This window comes from Rhinolophus sinicus, chromosome 2 (genome assembly GCF_057876585.1).
Source record: "Rhinolophus sinicus isolate RSI-liver-muscle chromosome 2, RSI-T2T, whole genome shotgun sequence".
NCBI classification, from domain to species: domain Eukaryota; kingdom Metazoa; phylum Chordata; class Mammalia; order Chiroptera; family Rhinolophidae; genus Rhinolophus; species Rhinolophus sinicus.
In genome coordinates, this window is record NC_142502.1 from 89,349,343 (window position 1) to 89,370,269 (window position 20,927).

A 20,927-nucleotide genomic window follows, 5' to 3' on the forward strand; every position below is an offset into this window, starting at 1 on the left:
AATGGTGGTGTTGCAAACCAGAAGACCTGGGTTCTCATCCTTTCTGCTCCCAATTTTATGATCCTGTGCAAAACAGTCAATCTCACTGCACCTTAGTTTTTCCATTTAAGAATAATGATAACTAAAATTCCTCAAGCACCAAGTTTGTGCTGGGAACCATATTAAGTGCTTTACAGACATTCTGATTTAACTCTCACAACAACCTTAGGAGGAGGGTACTATTATTACCACCACTTTATAGATAAAGACACTGATGCTCAGAGAGGTTACATGTATTTCCCTATAGCACATAGCTAGCAAGTGGTAGAAGTGAGTTCAAACAAGCTTATTTGATTCACGAAGCACACTCTTAACTGCTGTGACTTAGTAGTGCCTCAGATTACTCAATCTTCCATTTTCCCCCAGTGCTCAAGTTTTATGATTCTGAGTAAATTTTGCTATTAAATAATGCTATTGTTTAGAAAGAAAGAAGGTACTAAAGGACAGGACCTAATCTGTATTAAGTGCCTCTGTGCCACATGGTACAAAATATTTATGTGAATGTATCTATTCCTAACAAAAGACACGCAAGACAGAAATGGGTGCTCGACAGTCAAAGATTTGTCTTTTCTTTACATACTCTAGAGTTGTTACATACTAGAGACTACATTTTCCAGTATACCCCACAGCCATCTCTGGAATTAGTTCTTAAGTAATGTGGATCACTTCCTAGCCAAGTGGGTAAGAAGCTGTGTAATTTCATCGTGCTATCTTTCCTTTATGTGAGCTGATGAATAGGACTCCTAGGACTTAGAGGAGGGCATAGCTATAGGTGGAAGGACTCTGAGTGCCTGAATGAGACTGTGAGAGGAAGGAAGGCCCCTGACGAGTAACTCCAACATCAGAGAGAGAAATAAGCTTCCATTGTGTGAAGCGACTAAACACTTGGGAATTAACAGTTATAACAGCTCCTGTTATAGTACAGATATTATGATCCTTATTTGTAAATTAAGGAAATGAAGCTCAGTCAGGATAAGCAATGAACCCAAAGTCAGACAAAATTTCAGAAGTGATAATATTGGGGGTGGTGGTGGTGGTATTAGGCCAAGGGTAATAAATTTTGCAAGTGGTACCACTAGCTCACATGAGGCAAGACGTGCAGAGTATGGTCTGGGAGCTTACATTTTTTGAAACTAAAGAAGGGAACAACAGTGACAAAGGGTTTAAACTTGAAAAGAGTGAATTGAGATCATACACAACATTTGTAAATGGTCCCCTTTCTATGGCTGATGCATATTTTCACCTTTTGCTGTCCATACTGTTCTTTAAAAACATATGTAAACAGAATGTGACTACCTGTCACTACAAACTGCAGGGCAAGGCAATTGTGTTTAAGGATGTAAACTGTGTTTACAGAACTCCTAGTGTTACCTGAGAATGTTAGGTGAGCTTTTGCAAATTTAGCAGAACTATGCCAGGAAAGCACCCCACTCAAAGTGAACAAAACTTCCCTCCAGCAACATTCTTTTCAAGTGAGGTGGGAGTGAAGGGTGGGAATGACTACATAATTAACTCCTCATATTTGTTTTAAAAACTACCAACTTTGCAAAGCGTATTCTAAAATAAAACATAGGGAGGAAGTGACGGAAGCTGCTGAAGTGCTGAAGAGAAGCATCAACTATTTCAATCTGACAAGAGGCTGATAACTCCGAGTTGTGTCACCACTATTTTGCATACATCTGGCATCATCTACAGGATTCCAAGGACAATGAGCCTAATGCAGTACATGGCATCTTTCTGGCTGGAAAGAAGTCATCAGTTGTCACCATGAACCCAACTGAAATGTGGGAATATAAATAAATAGGAGAGTCCTCAACAATGTAACTACCCATCTTGTCACCAAGAGTTAAAATGAAGCCTATTTTCATTTAAATAGAATGTCTCTGTTCTTCAAATATTGAGTTCTCCTCATGTCCTAAGACAACTTGTAATTTTTTTAGTTAAATTTATTGGGGTGACAATGGTTAGTAATATTACATAGGTTTCAAGTGTACAATTCTGTAACACATCATCTATATAACACATTGTGTGCTCACCACCCAGAGTCAGTTCTCCTTCCATCACCATATATTTGACTCCCTTTAACCTCTCTACCATCCTCCCTCCCCCCTTACCCTCTGGTAACTATTAAACTGTTGTCTGTGTCTATGAGTTTTTGTTTCTTTGTTTGTCTTGTTCCTTTGTTGCTTTCAGATTTATATACCACATATGAGTGAAGTCATATACACAATGGAATACTACTCTGACATAAGAAAAGATGAAATACTGCTATTTGTGATAACATAGATGGATCTTAAGATTATTATGGTAAGCGGAATAAGTCAGTCAGAAAAAGTCGAGAACCAACCTGTAATTTTTTAAACTGTGGGTCATGACCTGTGACTCAGCAGAGTCTTGAAATAAATTTAATGGGTTTACAATCAGCATTTAAAAGAATGCCAAAATATGGCATAGGAAAAAAAAATCAGAGAACATAGCACATAGAAACGAAACTTAGAACGTGTGTGTATGTAAGTGTAAGACAGTGTGTTTGAGCATCATAATGTAATAAGTGGATAGTTCAGGGATGGAAAAGGTCCCTTTGCCCCTAAATCTCTTTTCCTTAGTTTCATCAAAGTGCCTGAAATTCAACAATGATTTATTTCTCTACATCATGAATATTTGGGGGACTTCAAAAGCATCCAGTAAAAGTAAGAGGCATTTGTGATAGGAGAGGTATGCTCAAAGAGTAGATGGCAAGACCACGAGATCATCCTAGGATTTCACATATTTAACTTGCATCCTCCCTGTTAGCCTCCAACCATGATTCCCGCACGGGATACTCTAGTGCTTTTGGGTACTATAAAAAATCAATGAGAAGAATTGTGAATATACCCGTTTATGGCTCTTCAGTTTGTACTGGCCAGTACATTCACAGACATCACAGAGAAAGGTCTTCATTTGGGCCTTTACTTTTCACATCGGTTACAAATTCCATGAGAATTCATAGCCAGTCCATCCTAGGTAGTGGCAAGGATCTCAAGGAACATTTAGATCAAAAATCTATAAACCTCATTATACATCCGAATCACTGGGGTGTTTTAAAAGAATATAGATGCCTGGGCCATGCCCCCGGGCATTTTAAATAAACCTCCTTGATTCTACTGTGGAGTTGGGTTTAAGAACCAATCAAATCCTACCACCTACATGATTCTTGAATCCACTCCATTATATCCTGAATGAGTGTTTTGCTCTATTGTTAAATAGCTATAATTTTACTTATATTCTTCCTTAAATTGAGCAGAAATCTGTCTCCTTTTAGAATCAACGCATTAGTCATTTCTTCTCCTTTGCACTTTCCCCCAGTAACCCCCAACTCATATGGGTCGATGACAAGTCAACTCCCTCTACTATATGTCAGCTTTCAGTATCAGCACACACTAGCAAACACGGCACTGCCATAGAACACAGTAACAGTAGCACATATTAAATGTTAGTGGCCAAAAATGTAATTGTTGTGGTTGTTATCATGATTACAATGTAGGGGACAGAGCAAAGATAACTGTAAACAGCAAAATTACCAAAGCAATTTTGCCAAGACAAACATCAAGAACACATTACCTCACAAAGTTGTGCAGCAAATGGGATGTATTGATAATATGGAAAAATGCATGATGTTTATTTTTGTGTTTCACTTATCTCTCACCACCTACAGTGCCTTATAGACAAGTAAGCAACCAATGCAAGAAACTGTCATAAGTGTGTTCTGGTGAGTCTTGGCCAACAATAGCATTCTGGGTTATGGAAGAGCTCTCCTTTGACATTCAAAAGCTCCCCTACAAAGTTAAAAATGAATCTTTAAAAATACCTCTTCTTAAAAGAAGATTGAATGAGAATATGTAAAGTTTAGTTCTTACAGAAGAAACAAAAGGAAATTGGAAAAAAAAAAAAAAAAAACTTCCGGGAATGTATTTATACCTGTCTCTACCCCACTGGTTAACCTTAACCTTTCTGTGACTCAGGTTATCCACCCATAATGCGACGGAACACCACAGCACTCTTAGAAATGTCTTCTAGGATTAAAATAATGTGCTCTCAGGCTTGGTATCATGCCTAGACTCCATGAAACCTTTATAAAGGATTATTATTTAGCCTGCATATCATGTTGTACTGAATTACAATGAGCTAAATCAGATTTATCTGAATTCTAAAATAAACAATAATAAAAAATGACAATAGCACAGGCAGTTTTTTGTTGCTGTTATTTAGGGTATATGTGTTGAAGTACCTAAATCTTCCATTGTTGTCTTCTTCCCTATTACTGCCAAGATTAGTAAATTAAATATGTTATGAATTATCTAAGCCTTATACTAAGTCTAATTGAATCATTGTCAAGATTAATTGGGAAATTCATTTGCAACTGTTAACTGTCTTGCTTAATAGTACAGACAAAAATGAAATAGCATAATCTAACAAACCTGGGTTTCAAAGAATTGCTAACCTTCCATCATTACTTTGCAGAGCTGAAAAGCCATACCTTCAACTAAGGAAGTGAGGAGGGTCACATTCGCTGCTTTCCGTCTTCCTGCCGGCAAGTTCAGGCCAAGCCTATCCAGTTTCTCCCTTAGGCAGCGGCCCCCATTCTTGGATTTTGCTCTGTCCAAAAACAAATAAAAACTAGGTTTTTGAAAGTTCACATTCTGAGGAAAATGATGAGAAGACTTGACCACATGGGGAATGCAACATCGGACAAAAGATGTAAGGGCTGAGGGTTGAGGAATATGATCAGGACAGTTAGAAGACCCACAGTGCCAGGAAACAACTTGGGCTTACCTTCGCAAAATGCCTCCCAAGAGTGAAGCATTGAGGCATTCTGGTGGTGAGAGGCGTCTCTTCACCTCAGCAATGGTCACCTTGTATTTGGAAGTAGAACTGAGAAGGGACAAACGGCCAGGGACAGAACAAAACAAATCTGTGGGGTTGACCACACAGGTGCCACCTTTGGAGGAAAAAGTATATTATATGTTAATGACAGTGAGAGAAGATAACTGTATGAAAGGGTTAATATCAAGACACTACTCAGGATTTGGGAATACGTGGCATAATTTTCATATATAGATATATGACTTGGGTCATCTCAAAAAGCTGCTCTGATGATGTCCTTTCAAATAACATTCATGGTTTTGTCTTTCAAAGATCATACAAGAAATGTTTATGATGGTATGATTTCAATTTTAGTGTAAATTAGGATCTTACGTCGTGTGGACCCACAAGTATTGACTTTGACATCAGCCGTACCAAGAAACACTTCAATTAATTAAAACTGCCAGACTCCACTAGTTAACCTTGCAAAGGGTAGGTATTATTTATCCATGGTTGTCTGTGAGTGTGTAGGTGTGTATGTGCATGCTCATGCACGCGCACACCCACACACATATAATGGATGGATTATTTTGTCCATGACTTACTATATACATAAACATTTTGAAAGGTCTTTTCCAAAATGTTTGAGAACTATCACCTCCTTTCCCACATCCATCTACCAGCTACAGGCACTGGATTCATTCATCTCCTAGGCACCGCTAAAAATCATTTGCCCACTGCCAGAAACATCCAATCCATGAGGGTGGATGATAAGTCAAATGCCTCTACCATATGTTAACCCTTAGCATCAGCACACAGTCAAACCCAGCACAAGATTTAGGATATAGTTAACAGTAACATTAAATGTTAGTGGTCAACAATATTATTGTGGTGATGGTTATTATCATCATTATTATCAGGGAGCAAAGATAACTGCTAATAGCAAAGTCACCAAAGCAGTTTTGTCATGCCGGGGCTCCTGGAGCAGAAGCCTTCTGTCTCCACGGTCCAGAAAGCTCCTTGAGCCAATTTGCTCTCCTCCAGGAACAACAGAGTACATTCCCTAACCTCAGGAAGCTGAAGGAGACTTGAGGACCCACAATGATTACCGTTAGGGAGAGTTTCCTGCTGCCCAATCCTCTCTTACTGCAAAATTCCTGAGCCAATATCCACACTGCTAAGATGGCGGCTGTGTAGCACCAGGATCCAAGGCTGCCTCCCTCTCCCAAGCACTGAGCAATCTGAGGGTGGAGCTTTTGAGATTTAGTGGCAAGGTCAAATTCAAAGTTTGATTTGCTGAGCATACATTTGAGTTCTTCAGTTAAGGGTGATCTTAAGACACATCTCCAGAAAAGGGTCAAGTTCTATGAGGGAAAAGAGTTTTATGTGGAGGAAGTAAAATGGGCAGGAGAGTGTTGTCCAAAATCTTTTTACTCAAAGGGCAGTGCTCAACTGGCAGCAGTGGCATCTCCTAGGAGCTTGTGAGAAATGCAGAATCTCAGGCCCAACCCCATACCTTCTGAGTCAGAATCTGCATTTTAAGAAGACCTTCAGGTGGTTCACGTGTGCATCAAAGTTTGAGAAGCACTGGTCCAGGACTCACCGCCCACTTCCCAGGTAGCTCCTGCCCTCTTTTATTAAGTAGCTCAGATGAAATGTAGAGTCTCTGGTATTCAGATTCTGGGCATGGTGGCTAAGGTACCAGGGAGGATGTTTACACCAGCAAAGGGGTTCTTGACCTGAGTGCAGAGAACAGGCTAACCTTGCCCTACTCTTAAAGTGTTTCTGCCCCTGTGCTTTCTGGAATTCCTGGCTATGGTCATCTGACTTTCCCCTGCAAGTGCTGGGACCACCGTCTTTCTCCCTAAACATTCTGAGGCTGGTGATCACCCTGCATGTCCGTCAAAGACAGAAGAGAGGATGTTAAAAACCGCAGAGCAGCCAGCCCTCTCTAGGCTAGAAGGTGGGTCTTGTATATTTGGCTAAATTGCTGGTGCTAATGCCTGGAAACCTGACTTAGTTTGCAATCTGAGAGACCATAATCTCAATTGTCAAATTGAAATCCTTTTCTAGGCATTAATTTTGTGGCCAACACTATGGAAAACCATGCAAATGCCTGCCTCAGGAGCTAGAAACACAAATTTGCCTGTACTTCCCCACCCAGCATTCTCAGAAAAATTTAAAACAAACAATCATACAATAGTCCCCTTTTTTCCATAAGGGATGTCTTTCAAGACCCTCAGTGGATGCCCCAAACCGCAGATAATACCAAACCCTACATATACTATGTTTTTTCCTATACATACACACACTTAACTGCTTCTCTTTGGCATATCTGAATTGTCAGCATCACTGCTCTTGCATTTTGGGGCCATTATTAAATAAAGTAAGGGTTACTTGAACACAAGCACTGTGATACTGTAACAGTCGATCTGATCACCTAGACGGCTACTAAGTGTCTAAAGAGTGGGTAACTTTTACAGCTTATAGGATATGCTGGACAAAGGGAGGATTTATGCCCAGGGCAGGACTGAGTGGGACAGCACAAGATTTCATCACACTACTCAGGATGGCATGCAATTTAAAACTTATGAATTGTTTATTTCTGGAATTTTTCATTTAATATTTTCAGACTGCGGTTGAACACAGGTAACTGAAACCATGCAAAGTGAAACTGCAGGTAAGAGGGTACTACTCTAATAATAATAATAATATAATAATAATGAAGTTTTCCCAGATTTCTGGGATCAAAAATACCATACTTTTGTTTATGCTCTCACTTTGTACCTATAGATTCAAAATGCATGTTAAAAATAAACTCTTAAGTGACTTCTCAAAAGTTGAGATGAACAGGAAAGTAAGTTAGATTATCAATGAATTTGGGTTGTAGTGTCATATTGTGAGAATCATGAACTTAATAACTTTAGAATTTAGGTCATTGTGAGGACATTTGAAGCAAAAATATATTAGAAATAATAACGTCTATATTCAAAATTCACACAGCCCTCTCCTGGAAATGGGCCTCCACCCACGGTTACTATGAATCATAAGTAAATTTGTATTCTTACATAAACCAAGGCCCTTCTCTTGCACACTAGTCAGACAACACTGAGGTTACAAGGAATCTCACACAATGGGTCTCAAGTTTATTATGAGTAAGAGAAGGTTTGCATATCAGGTCGTTTTCCTGGTTGCTAAGGGAAAGAAGGACACAATTTTAGATCTTTTCTATCTTTACTAATCTACCGTGGGTTAAAAACCTAACTTAGGGAAATGCAGAATATTATAGTTTTTGTAAAATGAGTTAAATCAGGGAAGTCACTGGGTCTGCCACCTAGCTAAGTGCTAACTCTCCAGGCCCTGGGTCTTTCTCTCTCACATCCAGGTTGGGCTTCTGGCTTATGCGCAAATAAGCATTTATTAGGTAAATTACACAGGCTGCATAGTAAGAGTATGCTTTATGCACACACAAATTGCCTAGAGGATTTATTTTGTATTCAGATTAGCTATCAACTCTAGAGTCTTTTATTTTTTATGTCACAGCATCTTTAAAGGGAATTTCTGTTGCTTTGATACCTGGCATTGCTGCAGCCTTGGGGAACTCTCTTGTCCTGGCTAAAGATGTGGCAACTTGTAGAGTTTACAGCAGCATGTGGAACCTGATATTTTTCTTCCCAGTGGTTTATTGTTTAGGGAGGAAGAAAAGAGAAATAGGTCAACAGAACCAGAGTTTTGCATTTAGAATGACAGTTAGGAGGGGTTGGGATGTCTTTAAGGGGATCCAGACTACAGATGGCAATGATGAGCTTTCAAAGAAAGAAAGTCAGGAAAGAGTCAAACATGCCCGGCCATTTACAGTACTCATCCGCACTGCTGCTAGTTGACATTCCTCATGGTGCCTTGCCTGTGTTCCTTGTCAGCTCTTATTGAAATCATGTAATATTCATTCGAGATCCAGCGCTCCAGTTAGGGGTGTCTCTGGGGCCATAGCCAGGGTATTCTAGAGTACAAAACTTCTCTAGAGGACATCTTTTCCATTCGTAGTGCTCAGAAGCAATACTTCTATGAGGGTCCCTATTTTTAAAATTGAAACTTGGAGACAGGGTTTCCTATTTCCAGTGATGCTGCAAAGTTAAATGGGTAGCTACAGTAACAGCATAAGAAATCAGAGACTATTTGTTCACGGTCCCTTGTCTAGGACGTGGCTATCATAAAAAGGAGAATAACTTTGCCATCGCTATAGGAAATACTCAGCCTAAGACTTACTACTGTGTGGGGGACAAAACCATGCACAAAACACACAGATGCAGATTCTCTAGCCGCCATACCTTGTTAGATCCCATGCCGCTAGAAGCATGGGGTTGGTTGGGGCACTGCCCTTCTTGTCTTAGGTAGTTAGAAACGTCTGGCCCTCTGTCTGCAGGCACCGTTCCGGGGAGTGGAAAGAGTACTGGGCTGCAAGTAAGAAGCTGGCCAACTAGCCATCCAACCGACCTTAAGCTCATAACTCTGGAACACAGTCTGCCCATCTGAAAAATGGGGGTGCTCCCACTTGTTCTACTTGTTTTCCCAGCTTGTGAGGAGGTGCAACAGGAAATGGATGTATGCTACTCAGCAACCTGAGTAAAGGCCACCCAATCCCACTATTGTGTTGAACAACTACCACGTCAAGGGGTGCGAGCTGTGCAGCGCGACAAGACACCTCCCCCGCCGCCCCCGCCGTCCCCCCCCCACACCCACACACCCACCATCACCACCACCTTTTGTGCTGCTACCTGATAGAAAGCTAAGCGCCGAAGCCTGGGCGGCGCTTTTCCTCTTCTCATTCCAGGCAATTAGGACAGAGGAAACAGCCAAGGTCTTCTCCAAGGAACCGAGGCTCCCCTGGCGCCCCTAAAGCTGCCTCTAAGCTCCACGCGTCCCCTCTGGGTGCCTCCCCCCTCCAAGAACAGAGCGGGTTATGGCTAGAGGCCCCCTGCCCACTCCAGGTGCGATCAATACTTCCCCGCGGGCTCCCCGGCGCCGGGTGGTGCGCGCAGCCTCTCCACAACCGTAACACCGCCCCTCTCGCCGCCGCTTCGGTGTTGACATAATTAGACCAAATCTTGAGAGCAAAATAAATGTTCTGTTCGCCTTACAGCCAAACAGATGTTTACAATTCAAATGAAAGAAATACAAACGGCAGGGATTTTTTTCCTCCCCTTCTTCATCTCCAGTGATCGCTCGTTTTTTTCTGACACATTAAAAATATGTAAGCGATTACAGGAGTTTCCTGTCCCAGTTTGTTCTGCGGGTGCGTTTCTACGAGGTACGCGTTTAAACTGGGTGGGGTAGGATCATTCTCGGCGGGTTTCCCTCTAGCCTCTTGCCCTTCTCAATCCCAATTCCCCCGTGTAAACCCTTCCCCCGTGGCAGCACATGCTAATTGTAAACATATAACAAAGGGATAGGGGCTTAATTGTAATCAAATAGGCCTCAGATGATGTACGAGCAGCGAATTGCGCTGTTTGGTGGAGGGATATACCAGGTATAACTGGATTACCAAGTCTGAAAGCTCTCCTCCTGGTGCAGAATTCAGGCAGAACAAAAGAAATGGAGGTCTTGAAGGGGAGACCTATTGGTTTAATGTGGCGGTGGGTGTGTAATAGTGCGTGTGGCGAGATTAATCCCTATTTCCCAATGCAGAGAGCACTTGGACTTCATTTGGTGATTTTCAAAGCAATAAAGAAATCGGAGAGAAGGCTGTAGGTTATGGAAAAGCAGCTCCCCAACCCCGCCAAAAAAGATTTCCAACAAACCACGCGTCTAGGTCTTTTGGCATATGGATTTCATACTTCGTATAAAGGAAGTTGAATTCCGAATCTGCAGCATCAGTATTTATGGACTAACAAGGCAGGAGAGGCTTCAGGTGCATTTCTGGCTCTACTTTCATAAGGAATGAGCCACAGAAATGAGTTAGGGCTATTCGAGTAAAGAGAGATTCCAAGGGTTTTGAAAAAAGAAGAGGTATAAGGCCTCCCAATCCTCTCCAGTTTTACTCCTTCCAGGAACTGCGGAAAGAGCCAAAGCCTCTCTCTAACTCGCATTACAGAGCTCACCGGTCTCGAGAAACCGGAAGAAGCTGAGGAAAGCTTCTTCTACCTAAGCAGCCTGTGGGCAGCCGTGAGAGTCCATCCACCCTGTTATTGGCAGACTGGGCGATTGATGCTAAGCTCCACTTCACCGAAGCGTTTTTTGTTTTGTTTTGTTTTTGAATTAAATCAGATCTGACAATGTTTGTACCGCAGCGTAAATGCCTCCGCCTTGGTGTGCCAGTCACCTCTAAGCGATCTGACAAACTCCAGCTCTCTTAAAACGTGCAGAGTTCAGATCATATTAATTCCCCAAAAATGTTTTGATTCAAAGTAGTTTGTATTTTGTGTAGCCACGGGCAATCCGGAAAGCGCTCCAGCCAGCGGATGGCCGGGTCCGCTCCCTCTCCGCGTGGCCCAGAGGCGATGGCGGTATTTAAGCTTCTGAAATTAGCCTGGGGCTGCAAGGCAGAGTGATCACAAAGCGAAACAAGGGCGCTTCCCCTCTTCACTTTTTTTTTTTTTTTTTTCATTTTTTTCTTTCTTCCTTTTTTTTTTTCTTTTTCTTTTTTTTTTTTTTCTGAGTTTGCCATCCCGATTTCACACACACAAAAAGACCAGGGCCAAAATGTCACTTTCCACCCAAATATGGAAAAGCTAGGTTTCTCATTTCACCTCCATCCTGTTCTGAAGGCCACAGCCCCTCTACTCGATTGAACCCCTACCCCTGCGATTCCAATCTGGATCCACTCGTTACTAGCCTCCTCCTCCTCCTCCTCCTCGTCGTCGTCGTCATCAACATTGTTTCCTACTATTAAATTCTCAGAGAGAGAAATGAAAGGGACAAGCGCCTGACAAAGGGGAGGGGGCCATAAGGCAGTCTCAGAAGATTCATGGGGAAAAGAAGAGTGGGTTTTCCTTTCTTTTTTTAATGATTAAAAACACAGACGACTCCTGTAAATAGAAGCCTCATTTCTTCAAGAGATGCCTTTTGAAACCCAGTATCTGAATATTCAACGAAGGCAAAGCTCCACTCTGTATGTACAACATTAATATGATCTCTGCAGAATTTGCTACTCAGAAATATTAACATATCAAAGCCGACGCCGGAGGCGAGAGAAGCTATCGATACCCGAGCACTGGGTAAAGTAAAGATTATTGGTTCTGATGGTTGGAGTGGCGGAGCTGCGGGCAAAATCGCGCACACCATTAACCGAGAGTGAGCGCGCGGGGAACCGCACCTCCGAGGCGGTGGCAAATATTTTATCTAGGTGGTAATTACCTCGCTGCTGCCCCCTCTTCTGCGCCTCCTTCGGCTGTTGGGCCTTCATTATAGGCAAATATACTGTAACTGCCACTTACCAAAGTGAGTCGGGGAAACGACATTTTGTTCTTTACAAAGCGAAGTGGCCAAATGTAAGGAACTGACACTCCCCCCAACCCATCCACACACCACGACAAACAAGGACAGCCTGTCTGTGGGAAACTCACAGAGGGCACATAGGGATCTGTCTTTCTTTGGCAGTCTTTGGAAGTGAAATCATAGTAAATTCTGGAAATCATTAGAAATGTAAGTTCATCCGAGAGCTTAGCAAAAGGAAAATGGTAAAAAGTTGTGCTTTTTCAAGAAATGATGTTTCATGAGGAGAATCACCTGTAAAGCATGGATTAGAAGAGAAACAGACATTCCCATCTAAGCTATTACGCACTGTGACGATATGGCGGAGTGCTTGAGTCAATATCCTCAACATTATTGAACAACAAAGGTGACTTGAGTTACTGATATTGGGAATCCTGTGCACTACAATGACAATAGAGAGAAGGGGCTTCCTTAGCGTTTCTTTAAAAACCGGGCATCCTGAGATGAGGGGCTGGGCGCGCTCAGGCACGACATGGCAACGCCTTTTAAGGCAAGACTTCCTTGAAATCCTTGCTATCCATTTGGAAATTGTCACGAACATTGATCGGTTCAGAGTAAACAGACACATACCCTGGTCTCTAAGGCTATCCCAAGTTAATTGGCCTTTCTCTAAGAAACAGAAATGGAATGAACTCGGCAGTTAAATTCTGAATGCCATTGCAGCGTGGGGGAGGGTATTAGGGTTTAGTTATACAGTACCGATCTAAACCCCACGTTATCCCCTTTCCTCTTCGGAGCGACCTTGTTCTCCTAACAGATCAGTATTTGGGTTAAAATAGCAGATTTGGCGCTGATTTCGAGGTGAAACGAATTGGCACCGAATCCTCCAAGAATAATAAAATATCACCTAAAGAAGACTATTTCTATAGCTCTGATAGAATAGAACCTCACCTCTCATTTCCTAGTTATCCAAGAGCTTTGGCCTTTTTGCAGGGAGAATGGTGTGGGGGTTTCCCTTAAGGCTCTCTTCGAAAATTCAACTTATTACACAGCCGTTTCCCATTCAGCTCCCGCCCTCGGCCTCGAATAATTCCCATTCTCTGTCAGCTATTGTACAATCTGATGCAATTTCCTAGCAATTGAGAAGGTGATCAAGTGCGGAACTAAACGCAAAAGACGCAGTAGCGCGTGCCGGGCTCTGGGAGGAGCCGGCTCCGGGCGCTAATTAGTGGCGCTGTCCTTCAGCACCACCGATATCTTCGTGCGCCCTGACTGCTCGGCTTCACATTTAGTCTGACCACCCAACAGACCCAGATCAGCAGAGCTCACCTGGCCCCTCTTTCACTGTGCATTTTTCACCTATCCTCCCCAACAGTATGTCTATTTTATTTTGATTTTCATTAGTCTTGGGCTTATTTCATGGCATTTCAATATGGCCGAGTATTGGCCTGGCTGACATTGCTCGTTTAAAAAAATCTTTGTGGAGCAGCAATAGTAGTTTTTAAAACATAGTCTTCAAATCTCCATGGAGTGAAACAACAAAATTGAATAGCTATTTCACATTTCTTGCAAGTTTCAAGTATCCACTATGACAATAGTCAAGTTCCAAAGGAAAGCATTTCTTTCTTTTCTTCCTCCCTCAACTTAAATGGCGTTTCACACTGGACCTCGGGTTGTACAACCTACCCGTTTAAACATGAATGAAGCCACTGCTTTCTATCAATGCATTTCTTTCTTTGGAAACACACTGGAATCTTTAAATGAGCTTTGAAAGGTGGAGAGGGACTGAAGGACATTTATTTGGTGCCATCAGAATTGACTTAGTCTTTAGTGGTTCAGTTACTAAAAACAACTGAGGCCCTGGAGCTGGAATTAGTCCTGGTGAATAGGCCACATCTTATTAATTCATATGAAGTTGGGATAACAGCTGGTCTCCCTTGCCTTGTGTGCTCCTCGGGTTACTGAGCTTGCTAGGAAAATAAGCTTCATAGACTTTGGGTAGGTTAAGTGGGAAGCCAGCAAAATCTGTACTGCCTTGAGGCCCTTAAAATGTCATAGTTGAAAACCTTTTGTCAAAATGGAAAGTCTGAGATGCAGCCCCTTCAAGGTCTGAGCCAAAATCAACAGCTCTCTACTCTTGTCTGCGCGCCCCCCCCCCCACCTTCCAATTCCATGGGTAACTCTGGATTCAGATGTTTTCCTTAACAGATGGGAACAAGAAAGCTTTATCCAGTACAGTTAACACCACCTCCGCCTCCCACCCTCCCTTAAAGAAAGAAATGTTCTGGACACTTAGAAAAATAAGGGCAGCTACAATATTGGTGTTTCATTAGCCTTCCCTGGAGCCTCAATGAATCTAGCCTTTCACAGAATCCTTCAAAGCCTCAAGCTAACACCATCACCTCAAACACCCAGGCTGTGGCTGGCACATTTAGGGCTAAAAGAGACCAGAAATTCTGCTCGAGGATGTGGTGATGAGGGAAAGGGGTGTGAGAGGATTGTTTTTTTTGTGTGTCAGAACTTTCATTCTGCCACAATTCTGTGAGAAACAGCAAATCTCTTCTATCAAGGTCTTTTGGGCCCATGCTAGGTTCAAGCCTTGGTGGAGGAAGGGAAGCTTCTTAATGTGAGTACACCTGTGTGGACAAGAGCAATTGACACGACTAATTGTTTTCTTAATCATCAGACAAGGGATCTGATGTTTAAAAGTGCCACCAGGTCTTTGAAACGAAGTAATAGATGAGAGAAGAATGTTTAGTTTTAACGTGTTGTTACTTACCTCTTCTTATCACTCCCCCTTGGCCATTGAGAACAAGACCACATTGCGCTTCCACAGAACCCTTAATAAAAGAAAAAGAAACAAAATCACTCAAATAGCTACCAATAGGTATGCCCACAGGAGTTAAGTCTTTCAATCTACCCCATCCCTGAACCCCACCATAGTAGACATTTAAAAGCAACCATTGAGCTGGGGCAAATTTGGCAGTATGCATGAGGTTAAGAAAAAAATTTGGAAGAAAACCACAATCTGAAAGTTGTATAAATCTTAAGGTATGCATTTTACAGCGCCCTACAATATTACACTTCAAAGAGCCTGAGTGTCTTTCATGTTAGCATGAGAGAATGAGCAGCGCTTTGAGTCCCCATCAAGGCACATAGCACATATAGAGACAGTTTCCACAGCACTTTATGCGTGAAGCAAATTACACCAAAAGTGTCAAGTCTGGCACTGTGGATTTCTTGGGAGCTCAGAGGAGTCATTTCAAGTGGAGGATTCAAGTTATCTCATGAGAGTTCTGCTTTACCCCAGATATAGGAGCATCTATCTTATAATGTTGCCCAAAATGGGTCTTACAGAAGATCTTCAGGTTCACTCACTGTAGATCTTCAGGCTCCTAATGGATTGAGAGATCATTTGAAGTGGGATGGAGGAAATGGTTTGTTGAGTTTTGATTAAGAAAAATAAAAATTTCTCTGTGTCTTTTTCTGTCTTTCTTTTTTTTCTGAGTCGAAATGTGTTAAAGGCTCATTTTCCTTTACAAACAAACGAGGTATTGGACATGAAAGAGGACTTGAAGGGTGTTAACCTACCCAACAGCCCGTGAAGAGTTAAGTAAATGCGGAGAGAGTCGGTGCATAATAAAAACCCACTTTACAAAACAACCTTTACAGCCCTGGCTCCTTTTTGCTTCCCCATTTTCACCATATTGAAGCAGGCCTGTAAGAGCCCCCTTTTCAGCCTACTCACGAGCTCTTTCTTATTTTAACTGTTCTGCCTTAAAGTGATTATCAAATCAATATGAAAAAAAAAACTTAGAGACTGAGCATAAATTAAAGCGGTGATGGGAAAAGGTGTGACAGTTTTCTTTGTTAGCCATAGCAAATCTTTTTAGGGGACTCAAAGATGGAACTGAAGCCACAAGACTGTTTGCATCTGTTAGGCAGACTTAGACCGCCCTCCAAACCATTGGACTTTCACTTAAAATTCTGTGCAGGGAAAAGTATATTTACATTTGTTGCATTTGAAATGAGGCATATGCTGATGAATGTTTTAAAAAGGAAGAAATAAAAGGAGAGAGACGGGTTTCTCCCACACATCCCCTCCCATTTCTTGTTTTAAAAGTAACTATGTCTCTCTCTCTCTCTCTCTCTCTCTCTCTCTCTCTCTCTCTCTCTCTTTCATTCTGCCTACTAAGTCCAAGAGGAGTGGAAGAAAATAACTTGCCAGATTTACAACTTGCTTCATATATACACATATGTAAAATTATAAATACGTATATAGATATGTCCACAGACATCAATACATTAATATATCATATACCATACTCCTCAATTTCTTCTAGCATCTTGGAGTGTCTCTCTCAGTATGAATATTTCCTCAGTATGAGTAATAAACAGAAAAAAAGGAGATTAAGAATATAAAAAAGACATAGACTGAATAAAGGTTTCAAAATATCTGAAATATAGAAGGTAAAAGGCCTGGAAGCTCTTCAAAGGAGCGACCGCTTTCCCTCCCATTCTCTGGTGCACCGTTAAGATGTTTATTTTCTTAGCAGAAACGAATCTTGGTCTCTTCACTTAACAAACTTTTCCCCCTCATAAGTAAAACATGTTGTTTGGTCGGATGACATTGCATAAATGACCAGTTGAATGGCACTAAGTCGAAAATTGGATAAACTACGGTGTTCTTTTGCACAGGATTCGCTCTTTGTCTGGCGCTACAAATGTTCTAATCCCCTCTTTTGAAAAATGCCCGGCTTTGTGCCTAGCACAGAAAAAAAATTTGTACAGATACAAAAAAATCAGCAGCAGACGCGGCTATTAAAAGGAGTAAATAGGTTTTAGTTGAGCTAAGCGTTGAATGGCAGATTTTTCCCCCCTTGAGACATAAGTGGATCCTTGTGAAAAACGTAAAAATGCCCTGAGCGTATAAAATTATTTCGTGAATATAAATGTAGAAAGTCAAGGTTTATGAAGCCAAATTTTTTTTCTTGTGTGCCGATCTTGCGTCTATGGCTCTTTGTTGGGACTCTAAGGGCTTTCGTTTTAATTTTAAAATGATCCCTTGCTTGGAGGTAAATGAGGGGGAAAGATTTTCTGTGCGTAACAAGGGATCTCTTTCCTCTCCAACTTGTGCTCTTCAAATATCTCGCCTTTCGTTGTGGAGCGGTGGAGAAGGTGGCCAGCTTTGTGCGGACTGAAAAAGTAATACTCACAGGTAGAGCTGCACTTTCAGGCAAAAGAACCTACAAATTCTTGTCTTCTGGGTTCTTGGACATTTATGGGCTTATTTGTTTGAAATGAGGCTGTGATAATATGCTTGCATAATTATAAATTCAATTGTTTCAAAGAATGTACAAAAATGAATTAAGAAAGAAAGTAGGGGAGAGATGTCTAATTGAGTGACGGCCTCCACAGTATCTGAATTCCTTCCTTTCTTCCTTCCATTTTCCCTTTCTCCCTCCTCTCTCTCTCTTCCTTTTCTCCTTTCTCCCTTCCTATTTGTTTTTCTCTCCCTCTCCCCTCTCCTTTATTTCTTTATTTCCTTCTTATGGAGTTACATCTTACTTAAAAGTTAATGGCTTGGAGAGGAAAAATAAAGTTGTAAATTAACTGGGCGGTGGGATTGGGTGCACCTCAGGCAGAGAGAATTAGGCTCAACTACACACCTGGAGAAGTGCAGGTCCTTTCACTTGCGATTCTTTGCTCTCCACAGCAATCTAGTATCTTTGGTGAAACTTCTGCTAGAGCTCAGGGTCTCAGCAATGTCCCCAGAACAAACCACCCTGCCAATTCATGGTTAGCTCCCCACAGTTCAGTCTGGGACAAACGCCTGGGACACAAGGGTTGACCCAGCAAAGCGCCCAGACTGAGGGTGCGATTGGTCATCAGCTTATCTGGTCTTACTCTGAGTCCAGGAGGCTCAGCCCCAGCCTCCTTGATCTCCCCCACTGTATCCCCTCCGGGACACAACTACGGATTCACAAAAGACGTCCGCGCAGGCCAGCCGAAAGTGGAAGCGCTCAGGTAGTCGGACTCCCCAGCGTCCAGGTGAAATGCCTTGATCCAATGAGAAGACCCGAATAGCACACACCTCCTCTAATTGTTTTTATAACTTTCCATAAGTGGTGGTGGTGGTGGTGGGGTGTGTGTGTGTGTGTGTGTGTGTGTGTGTGAGAGAGAGAGAGAGAGAGAGAGAGAGAGAGAGAGAGAGAGAGAGAGAGAGAGGGAGAGAGAGAGAGAGAGAAAGGGAGAGAGAGGGAGACGGCTTAGTCAGAGCTTTAACCAAGAGGGAGGGGGCGGACGACGAGGGGAGGGAGCAGACAAATTCACTGCATGCTTATTTACCTGCAAGTCGTCTGCTCCCGCGGCGGCCAGCCCCAGGCTGGGCCCTGGCAGGAGTCTTTGATCTGGGTGCATTCCATACTGAGAGCCATGGCTCATGAGGGACAGGTCGTGGCGGCGGTAGGCATCCAGGCAGCCCAGCTCCCGCCTCTGCTCGTCCAGGCAGGACGACTTGAGCGCCCGCGCATTGTGCAGATTAATAAAGTCGGTGGGCTCCCCGTGGTGGATCTGCTGGTAGTACTGTTGCGAGTGGTGCAGCGAGTTCAGAGAGTAGGCGTCGGGGGTGACGGCCGGGTGGCTGTGCTGAAACTCGTAATGGAAGGACTGGTGGTGGAGCGGGGTGTACTGGTGGTTAGTGGAGAAGTAGGGGGACGCAAACTCGGTGCCGGTGGTGGAGTAAGTTAAAGGAGAGGAGGAGGAATAGGCGACAGTGGAATTGGCTACGGACTCCAGACAGCCAAGCTGCATCAAACGGTAGCTGTTTGATCCGTCGTGACGTATCTGGAAGGAAGAGGGGGAAAAGGGAGAGCAGAAAAACTTGAGGTTTGTCATTTTGCAACCAAAGCGCCGCTCTCCCTAAGCCAGGAGTCTGGCTCTCCAAGGAGAGCGAGCGCCCAGGGCTTGGGCCGAGCCGCAGCCGGGGCTCAGCGCCTTTGACAGACAGCTTTTGCGAACTGGAGGACGGGGTGGGCGGCCTCGTCCTTACAGTTGAGAGCGGGGGAAAAAAATCCCCCACCCTATATAGGTGCGGGTGACACACACACACACACACACACACACACACACACACACACACACCCTGCCCAACTTGTGCAGGGAGCTGGGAGCCAGGTTTACGACTGACTCTGGGGCCGCGGGGAGCAGATCGAGAGAGTCGGTACACAACACAGCCGCTCCAGCCAGATCCCAACCCCGAGATTCCGCCAGTGTCCAGGCCAAAATGTTTCGTCATAGATGTTCAAAATGACTGTCTATGTATTTAAAAATTCCAACCTGTGTAAATCGTTCCACTTGCTCATTTCCTTAACCATTTGGGGCAAGGAACACGACCCCCTTTTCCGCTTCACTTTTCTAGAATAAGCCCACTCCAAAAGGGGTGCGTTGTCCCCCCCTTGTCCGTCTACCCCCCCACATCCATCTCTTTACTTTGCCTTTCTGAGTATCTTTTTTTCCATCTCTATCTCTTTCTCCTCACTACCTCCTCCCTTTCTTTATTATTAGGATTATGGTTTCCCCCCTCATTATGGCAAATGTTTCTTAACGTGGCAGAGAGTTGCCCTTCCTGGCGACAGATGTCATAACGAACTTTCTCCCCTTTCCTTCCTTAACTTCTCCCGAAAGCCAGATTATAATTAAACGTAACGGTCCAATATAGATTAGAGACAGGGGAAGCTGCCACCGCCGCCGCCACTGCCGCCGCCGCCACACACACGCGCGCTCAAAAAAAAAAAAAAGTAATAATACCTCGGCATCGTGGACTAGTCCGGGAAAGGTAGTTGACATGTTGGGTTTCTCCGAAAGCTTACGATGCAATTTCCCCCTCCAAAAAAAGAATCGGGAAAAAAATCCAAACTTCTTGTATTTTCCAATTTTTTTTAAGGGAAAAAATGTTCTATAGATAGAGATCTAAATTGTAATGGCTTTGCCCGGATCAGATAGCTCCTTGCCTCTTACCCACTTAAAAACCTGTAGGAACAAAATTTTCCCTCTGCACAAAAGCAGCTCCCTGGAACAGATTTTGTACTTGCTGAGTATTTCTTTGGCTGATGTCGTAGGTCCCTTGGTAATATAGAAGTTTTGAAAATTAAGCATCAGCACCGAGAACTGGGAGGACAATAGGCAGAAGAGATTTATCCCAGGAGACAAGGAATAAATATTGTATCTTCGCCTAATAAGGAACTGGAGGTTCTTTCAACATTTTTATCCATTTTTTCCAACCTTTATCATGCTTTTTCTATACCGACTGAGGTGGGGACTCATCTTTACAGAGAGTATTTGCACACATTTTATCGTGAAGATAAAGCTCTAGCCCCGATATGTGTATATTAGAGATAGAAAGATATATTAATTAAAGCTACCTTTTACAAGAGGAAGTGTCCATTCCTATTGGTTCCACTCCCTGGATGCTGAAAGCTGCTTTTTTCCCAAAAGCACCCAAATCAATTTCACCCAGATTGGGGTGTCTGCCTTTAGCTAAGTGGAAACAATACTGCTCTTTCCATATTTACATTGAATTTGGGTTCTTTTCCCTCTTTTGAAAGGCAACATCC

General features: G+C 42.9%; 1 protein-coding gene across 2 annotated transcripts in view; it reads right to left on the minus strand.

Annotated features, from left to right (window-relative positions):
- TFAP2D (transcription factor AP-2 delta) overlaps nucleotides 1-20,552 on the minus strand; it is a 54,347-nt gene extending 33,795 nt beyond the window's left edge. The window contains exons 1-5 of one of the 2 annotated variants that reach the window (XM_019734607.3): nucleotides 20,122-20,552; nucleotides 18,661-19,158; nucleotides 15,092-15,152; nucleotides 4,852-5,017; nucleotides 4,556-4,674 (exon numbers count right to left, since the gene is read on the minus strand). In XM_019734607.3, the coding sequence (XP_019590166.1) occupies nucleotides 4,556-4,674; nucleotides 4,852-5,017; nucleotides 15,092-15,152; nucleotides 18,661-19,158; nucleotides 20,122-20,160 (883 nt within the window). In that variant the 5' untranslated portion in view covers nucleotides 20,161-20,552. Of the gene's footprint in view, nucleotides 1-4,555; nucleotides 4,675-4,851; nucleotides 5,018-15,091; nucleotides 15,153-18,660; nucleotides 19,285-20,121 lie in introns of those variants that run through there. The other variant, XM_074333058.2, reaches the window with a different exon arrangement.
- Between the last annotated feature and the right edge of the window lie 375 nt (nucleotides 20,553-20,927).